The following is a 9,502-nucleotide window of genomic DNA, read 5'->3' on the forward strand; positions in this document are numbered from 1 at the left end:
TAAAAACTGCTACTTATATAAAAATGATATCTCAGAACGATTTCCGATTTTTGCGTTTTACCGTCTTGAATTCTGCGCACTTTTAAATTCTGGCGCACTAATGCCACAGAAACGTGGGGCAAAGATATTTTGCAGATAGATATGATGATCAAAAACTAATTCAGAAAATGCCTGTTCGTTGTATCGGTTAACTTTTGACGTCCTGAATACAGTTGTTTGTAGAATTAAAAAAAGTTCACAAAGAACAGTTATAACGTCAGGGGAGAACTTAGGTCATACTACTTCAGACTCATCGTCACGATTGCGTCTTTGTCCCTGCTGTGTCGTATACGTTGTGTGTGTAATGCTAGTGGCATTAGCTTAGGTGATGTCAGTCTCTATAGCGGCATAGCCTACCAACCAGCTGGCTTGTTCACGTGGCAGAATCAACTCTCTCGGCAACGGTTGTTATTCCAGCCTTCCAACTACTGATCCTATCTGCAGACGATCGCTTACAAGTCACGTGGACCATGCGAATAATGATAATTTTACCTTGTGATGCATTTGACAGCTTAATCAAGGGACTATTTTAATATCGCATAATATATGTGAAAAACATGGTTCAAGTAGGTAAGGAGATTTTAAGTCTTTACTTAACTTGTGAAATTGTATGCATTCACTTTAAGTGTTCTAAGCCAGAGTCGTGCCATTAGTGTTAACGTTAGGCGCATGTATCACCCGACATCTGTTGTATCTGCTTCCGGGATGTCTGGCACTTTATGTCCCTTTCCTAGTTTTTCTCGATTATGAAAACTGTGTGAAGATATCGTCACTTATATGAAAACTGTGTGATTATATCGTCACTTATATGAAAACTGTGTGATGATATTGTCACTTATATGAAAACTGTGTGATGATATCGTCACTTATATTCGTGTAGACTATAGAGGAAAGCGTGTTGCAACTGAGAGCGTTTTATCATATAACATCCAGGGTTAAAATTAAACCTGCCAAAATATTATTTTCGATTTTATGTGAAGCCCTAAAAGCCTATATTGATATGCTTATTATATAGAGTAGCACTGGACATCAGATTTCAATTAACAAGGGAAGTTTAACAAACTTATAGTTTGTTATATTTGTTCTTATGATTAGTGGTGATGCAACAATTCACAGCCTACAGATTTAACTATGTTCAAGTTGAACGCAATATATACAATTATCAGTGTTGCATCTCTTGTTGTGATATGTCTTTTAATACTTAGAACATGCCACTGGAAGTCTGTTTTGATGTAATCGGGAGGAAATTCTGTGATTTACTGACTTTAGAATGTTTTGTTGCCATTACGGTTAGATAGCTGTAGCATAGAGTAAGCTGAGGTGGTATTATTTCACATGTTTAGCAATGTAACGTTTGACGATATATCACTATATAATTTAACAAATTGAGTATTGTGTGCACCATGTTTGAATTACAGTTATGTACCAATAGTTCTTTTTGTTTATGTGCATTCTTTTCTTCATAATCTTATTGTGTCTTTTGTCCGTTAGGGATTCGTATTGATTTAATTTAGTAAAGCTAGAATATTTTCGAAATCGCGTGCAGTGTGAGTGGTTGTGGATAAACATTTCCCAGTACACCATAATTGTTATACCTCTACTTTTGCCATAACCTATTTTCAGGCAGAACTTGTGTAAGCTGTAGAGGAAATCGAGGTTATAGAGACACAACACAAATACACTAGCTAAAACAGGCCACATGTGTTACTATAACAAAATGAACTAGTTTATATCTGTTCTCTGGTTTCATTTCTTTGTGTTGAAGTTTTTAGTTTTCATAGTACATTGTATAGATTATATCTTAGCGATTTAAAACACTATTCATTTTAATAAATTAAAATAACAATTATAATAATTTAATAAATGTCCTTAAGAGTTTTGAACATAATAGACGGAACTATGTAAATATGTAATGCTTTTGTTGTATTGTAAGTGTTATTACAATTGTTGACCAGTCTGTAGCTGGAACGGAGATCACAATGAATGGGTGATGAAATTCACGTAAATGCTCAGTTACATGTTACTTACTGCCTGGCTGGGTAAGCTACTTGATACCACGTGTATGCAATAACATTGTCTTATATGTGTATATATATATATATATATAAGACAGGCTATATACTTGTCTAAGTATTAAAATCAATTAGTTAAACCATAATTTTTACAAAAGTGTAGTATCCACGTTAATGAAATGTTTACAAGTCTTGCGCCTCTATCTCTTAAATAGTAGAAAAATGCATTTTATTTCAATATTTAAATCATGAGATAACGAAAGAAACCTAAATATGACGTTGGCAAAGAAAGGATCAAATTGGACGGGAGGGAGAATCTAGTATTACACAGTTAGTAACAGCAAATCATGGTTTACGTTGTATTTCTGCCGAATCAAAAGACGTTATTTTTCATATTGTTGTATTTGGTTTATACGTCACAAAGCTACTGTCAACACGTTAATAGTGTAGATGTTATTGATTATCAGACATATGTAAATAGCTAGTTAATGTATGAGTATTTTACAAAGTATTCTTGGTTTGAGTGTCGTATTTACGTGTTTCTAAACGTGTTAGTAACATTTGTTTTGCATTATCTACTGGCGCTTGGGATAAAGTTATATATCATTAGTATTCAATTTTAGCACAACTTAATATCATAGTAAAATTTGCAACAACAGTAACAACATTTTTATTGATCCATTTAAAATTTCCCGATTTATATCTAGCACGATTTTAAAAGCTCATATGTTTTGTAAATTTTAGTCCTAGAATATAAAACAATTCATGTGATATATTTATGAAACACACATGACTGAAATTCATAAAAAAAATCACAATAGTACAAACTTATTTGTGATTCTTTAAGAAAACATTCTTAGCTGAGTAATATAGTCCACATGGAGAACACATGGTAGTTTATCTTCAGAAGACGCATCATAACTGAAGCGTTTTATTATATAACATCCATGGTTAAAATCAAACCTTCAAAAGTTGTATTTCCAAAATTTTTGTGATGCCTTAAAAGCTTATACGTATATGCTTATTATAAAATAGTGCAGAACATCAAGCTTCAATTAATACGATTACTTTAATACATTTTTAGTTTGTTAAAATCCTTCTTTTTGTTGTTGTTGGCGGTGATGCAACATTGCACAGTCTACAACTTTAACTACTGTTGTAAGCTACATTTTTAATATCTTAATTTAGATATTTGTTTGCTAGAGTGAACATGTCATTACACCATGATGATGCAAGATCTAAATATACCATGAACGTTAAGACCTTGGTAGAGTTTGGAAGCTTTCTGTTTTACAGAAAGCTAGATTGTATATAAATACCAGATTAAATGAAGTATTCAGTTACTGAGTTAGTTAGTTATTCAGTTCCGTATCAGTTGGGAAGTAAGACAGTAAGAGCTAATTATCTATTCATCTGTGATTCAGTTAGTAAACTAGTCAGTGAGTTAGTGTGTTTGTTCAATTGTTGCGAGTTAAGCTATATTAGTTTTCGAACTTCTTTTGAAACATTGTTTGTGAAGTTAAGCCTACCAGTGAATGTAGCCTGTAGCAAACGTTATTAAAGAGTACACCCAACAATAAAATATGTTACAACAACACTGAATTGAGAAGTTTACGGACTTACAACTCTAAAATCCGGGATTCGATTCCCCGCGATAGTCACTGCAAATAGCTCAACGTGGATTTGCTCTAAAACAAACAAATAATATGATTAATCTTCAACTTTTAATTAAAGATCACAACACGAGCATGAAACAAGATAGAAAAATTGCTGGATATGATGAAACAGTGGAAAAAAAGAACAAGTAAAAATAAACAGAGCATTACAAGAATATCAAGAAAAAAAGAGACAGAAAATTAAACGAAGACCAAAAAGAAAGAGAGAAAAATAAAAGAGGATCAATAAGAAAGGAAGATTAAAGAATGAAGAGGTAAGAGACAGAGATTTAAGAGAAGATTTAAAAGAAAGGGGCATAAGATTTAAAGAAAATGTAAGTCTGATTGAAAACGAAATTGATGAAGCTATTGGAGATGTACAGAGGGATTACAACAACAAGACTGGAAAAGTCTATAAAGACATTTGTGAAGTATAGAAAGATCATAACAGCAAGATCAGTGAGGTAGAAAGGAATATCAATTCCATAATTAAACATTTGGAATATGAATTAGTAAGTGCAAAGATAAAAATATCACACCATTTACTATAAGATATAGAATAAGAGAAACTATTTGGTCTACACCTCTTTACCAAATCAGTTGCAGAATTTAATTGACCAGTTCAACAACATTGCTTAATTGAGAGACAAACAGACGGTGATGTTGATACACTGTGGGAGGCATATTAGGCTCACTTTTAACTAATTTTCAGAGTGAATGGGTGAAATAATGAACAACAAGCTATTTACCTTGCTGCCTATATAAAAGTACATCTTTTAATGACATTAAGTAACATTCTAGTTGATAGTTCTAACAACTATCAAGCATTGATACTTGCTTTATTTAACATGTCCGGAGTGAGACAATAGAAGAAAGTATCCAAAGCAAAGTTCCAGTACAAGGTACAGAGGAAAAGAGACCTTAGCCAAATGTTCATAAGATTTAGAAAGGCTTTCCCAATTATCTTACCTGGGTGTTTCACGCGAAATAATAAATTTGGTGGCACATTACCAATTTATAGATGTCACAACAGCCAATAATGTGACAATTAGACTGAAGCAAATTAGGTATAAATCTTGGAAGGAAGATCTTCAATTGACGATGGAACTTAAACCCATTAAAGCTACAAATAATCAACTAAAGACACGATCTAAAAATTACGGGATCCTTAAATCAAATAGTATTGAAACATCTCCTCCCTCCTCTAGAAGAACTGAAAAGATTAGTTGGACAACCAGTTACATAGAATGAGGAAAATGAGCCACAAGGCAATAACTGTTCGAAGTATAAAAACATATTTACAGGAACTGCAGACAAAAGCATGTGTGGAATAAAACTTCCTACCAAAGGATGTTAGAGAAACATGGCTATTGCATTTGAAATTGTGAGGAATCAACAGCTGTTAATAAATGAAGGAGAAAGTACCTTAAAGATGAACCTTTGAGCCCAACCAGATCAAAGGGACAAGAAAGAGCTAACCAGACGTAGGAAGACCGGAATTAGCTGAACTGATGGGGAAACGTTCAGCTGAAAATACCAAACTTGCCTCAACTGACACAAGAAGTTCATTATTTAAAGACATCAGTCTACGAGTTTACTGATGGGAAGCTTTACAGTATGTTGATTGACATTGGTTCTACAGCTACAACTGCTCAACCTGATTTCATAATGAAAGGTGAGAAATTGTCTCTAGAGATTAATAAAAATGAAATTATGTAAACAGCAAGTGTGCATAAAGTTCCAACAAGAGGAAACTTAGAAGTTACTCTTAATGTAGAAAGCTTGCTATACCTTATGATGTGTAATTGACGTCAGAGAAGAATGAATATTGGGAACTGACTTCCTGCAGAGATATGAATGCGAGGTTAGGCTAGCTTCAAATAGCTTCACAGCCTATGAACAGAAAATCAATGGGTACTGATGATAATTACTACAACAGAGGATGAACTTCCAGTCACAAAAAAGAGAGTGGTTATTATACCACCAAGAAGTGAAATTCTCATACCAGGACTTTTTGGGAATAAATTTACATCTATTGATTGCGGCATAATAGAACCAAATACTCCAGCATTTTCTGGGGGATTACTGGTTGTTAGACCTGTCGTGGATCTGAAGAACAAAGATATCATTATTAGGGCCACAAACACAACAAATTATAACATCCGAGTCAAGTTTGGATGAGACATTACAAGATGTGAAGAAGTACAGGTAGTACTTCCACATTAGAGACCATTAAAAGTAGTTATCTTTGAGGCAAAATGTAGAATGTCTGGTGTCGAATCCTCACATAAGGACATCTTACTACATCACAAGAGCTGTATGAATGGTACTGTGGAGGTCTTGTCGTTGATCAGTGCCAGAGAGTACATGATTACTAATGGAATATTAAGATACCTTCTCCAGTGGGCCCCGTGAGTTTGTACAAATAAATAAGACATCTCATAAGATTGATATTGGAGATGAAGCTCCAATAACTCAGTTAGCCAGACGAATCTCTTGCAAAACAGGCTGAGGCTTTCAATGAGATAGAAGCTATTAAAGAACAAACAGTAACAGAACTAAGTACTTATAAAGAAGGATGTATCTACAAGGTTTTGCTGAAATAATCAGAACATGAATGAAATTACAAAGAAGGATGCCTACTCACTGCCAAGAAATGGTTACTTTGGATGCTTTTCTGGATCCAAGTAATTTTCAACATTGTATCTGAAGAGCGGATATTGGCAGGTGCAAGTTGGCGATCCATATAGGGAGAAGACAGCATTTATTGCAGGAAGTGAATTGTGGCAATATGCAGTCAGCATAGAGGGTATGTCTAAAGACTCATCTAAGATTGAATACATTCAGCATTGGCCAACACCAAAAAACCTGCATTAAATATGAGGAATTTTTGTACTGTGCTCTTTAATATAATCGTTTTGTAAAATGATTCTCTTACACGGCTCATTCTCTACACAAATTACTAGAAGAAAACAAATACGTTTTGTCGGACTGCTAATTGTGAACAAGTATTCAACAAACTGAAGATCATGTAGCATTGAAGTGACTGGTGGATTTTCATAATCCAGAAAATTGGTATAAATCATGTGAACTATACTGTGAATGAAAAGGTCCACAAAAGAAACAGTATGAGTAGTTACAGCAGTATTGTTTTTTAGTACCACTTGAGAGAATTGTTATCGATGTCCTTGATCCTCTGCCATAGAATAACAGTAGGAATAAATACACCAGGGTTATAGTGGATTATTTCACCAAATAGTCAAAAGGATATGCTGTTATTTCAATATTTGTGGTGCCTATAAAACTTCACTCAGATCAGGGATGGAACTTTGAATCAGTCTTGTTGACATAAATATGTCAAATCCTGGAATCAAGAAGACCAGTGCAGATACAACCAAACACTTTAAAATCAAAAGGCCATTTATATGAGTAAACATTAGAAAATGTGGGTGCAAGGTCTTCTACTGCTACTTATGACTAATTGAACAACAGTACATAATGCTACAGGCAACACACCATCATAACTGATGTTTGGGAGAGAACTTCTGTTGGACTTTCTGCACTCTCTTCTGGAGAATAATCACTCAGCATAGTCTTACATAGAATTTGCATAGATAATAAACAGTATTGGTGTAATACACGATTTTACTCAGGCAAGACTTAAAGAAGCTAGTTATAAATGAAATCTCAATATGACGTTAATGCTGATAAGATTGGATTTCATCAAGGTCATATAGGATGGCTGTACAATCCCGGTCACAAGAGAGGTTGAACTCTAATATTAAAAAGGTATTGGAAAGGGTCATATGTTATACTTAAAAGAACCAATGATGTGGCTTATAGAACCCAGAAGAACATGTGGTCCAAGCCAAACGTCACCCATCCTGATTTTCATTAGAAGTATTTCAATGAGAGAACAGCAAATTAGGTCATTCCAGAAAAGAATTTGTCAATGGAAATGGCAATCTGCTAAAGATCTCAGAGTTGCTGTCGAGATCATTTTCAGAAGGTTGTGAATAATAAAGCCATCAGTGGATGCATTCAACCACATACTTAGAGAGAATTCCTTCATTGTTGGACAGCACATGATGATAAGATACAAGAGGTCATTCCATCTACATACCATAAATAACTCTTTAAAAAAGAAAACCACAAGAAAACAGATTTGGTGGATGGACAGTTTAGTGTACTGTTTTGTGTATTAAGATTGATCAGAGAATTTCAGAGTCCAGGGAAGGGTGGTGTTGTAAGCTATATTTTTATTATTTTTATTTAGATGTTTGTGTACGAGGTAGAGCCTGTCATTACATCAATATGACACAAGATCAAGAAATTTCATGAAAGCTAAGGCTTAGATAGAATCTGGAAACTTCTTGTATTACATAAAAAACTAGATTGTATATAAATACCAGATACTATGATGTATTTAATTATTTGGTTCAGTGTCAGTTAGTTAGACAGTAAGAGTTATGGCCTTTGTTTGAGTCGGTGAGTTAGTCAACATTTTTGTTATTGATTGATTATATAGAAAACTGAGCAAATTTATTTGCGAGTTATGTGTACATTAATTTAGGAATTTCTGTTGAAACGTTGTTTGTGAAGTGAGGCATACCAGTGAACATAGTCTATAGCAAAAGTTATTGAAGAATAAGTTAATTCGTTATAGCTACCTGGACTAAACTTTACATTATTTTTATCATATAATAAAAAAACCTGCCTAACGATAGAATGAATACCTCAGAATACTATGTTCTCTTTGAATGTTATATGTACAAATATCAGTTACATCTGTTGTTATTGCTGTAATGTGTTCTGTCGTTAGTTGGATTATTTTAGATTATTTGGTGAACGTGTTGCGAAGCCCAGTCCACAAAATAATAACGAATTAATATATTTCTCCAATAACTTTTGCTACAAGCTACGTTCACTTTAACCCAAGTTTTGGCCTAAGTTCACAAAACGTTTACAACATACACTCTGAAACTACTGTAGGCCTAATACACCAATAACAGTCATGAGAAATTTCTTTGATTGATAATAAATGTTGACTATTTTACTGATTAGCCTTACAGAAACACTAACTCTAAATGAATAGCTTAAACCGCTCATAATCTTTCGACCAACAACTACTCGTTATATTGCTTCTTTATTACTTACTAGCTGGAGTACACGTCCGTTCGGCGGGTGAAATAAAAACACGCTTGTAACAAATGATTGAAATTGTGCTTCTATTTTTTCTTAATACAATAAACACTAAAAGTGCAATAAAAATACATAAAGGTACCAATACTGAAAGAAAGACATACTGTTTTGAAGAATTCTATCAATATGAAATTAGATGGGCTGGGGGGTAAACCCCCCTCATGACCTTCCTTGTGTCATCCTTTATCACTGTGTCAATTTTGTTGCTTGTGACGGATTTATTATTATATATTTATTTTAATATCGATGTTTGCTTGAATTAAATTTATATTTACAAATGTACATAACTTATACTGTTAAGTATGTATTGCGAAACTCCCACCTATTCTCTAAAGTTGTAGAAGATTCTCGAGTGTAAAAATCAACAATATACGTGTGTACGTAAACTCTAGTGTTGCGTGTTAGTATTGTTACATAATTTGAATTTTCGAGAAACTCTCCACACGCCTATAAATATAACCAACACGACGCAATATTATCTATTATTGGTTTGCTATAGTTGGTGTGCTAAAAACTTTGGAAGCTATAACTGTGATTGTTATAACGCTTATCAATCGGGACACTTCAGATATTTGACCAGGAACATTTATAAAT

The 9,502-nt window shown here is 33.7% G+C and overlaps 1 protein-coding gene across 1 annotated transcript in view; it reads left to right on the forward strand.

The window, feature by feature from the left end:
* Positions 1 to 391: 391 nt before the first annotated feature.
* The window catches only part of LOC106460317 (ribosomal protein S6 kinase alpha-5-like), a 72,415-nt gene continuing 63,304 nt past the window's right edge, over positions 392 to 9,502 (forward strand). The window contains exon 1 of the mRNA XM_022387013.1: positions 392 to 609. Within this exon, the coding sequence (XP_022242721.1) occupies positions 597 to 609 (13 nt within the window). The 5' untranslated portion in view covers positions 392 to 596. The remainder of the gene's footprint in view (positions 610 to 9,502) is intronic.

This window comes from Limulus polyphemus, unplaced genomic scaffold (assembly GCF_000517525.1).
Source record: "Limulus polyphemus unplaced genomic scaffold, Limulus_polyphemus-2.1.2 Scaffold750, whole genome shotgun sequence".
NCBI classification, from domain to species: Eukaryota; Metazoa; Arthropoda; class Merostomata; order Xiphosura; family Limulidae; genus Limulus; species Limulus polyphemus.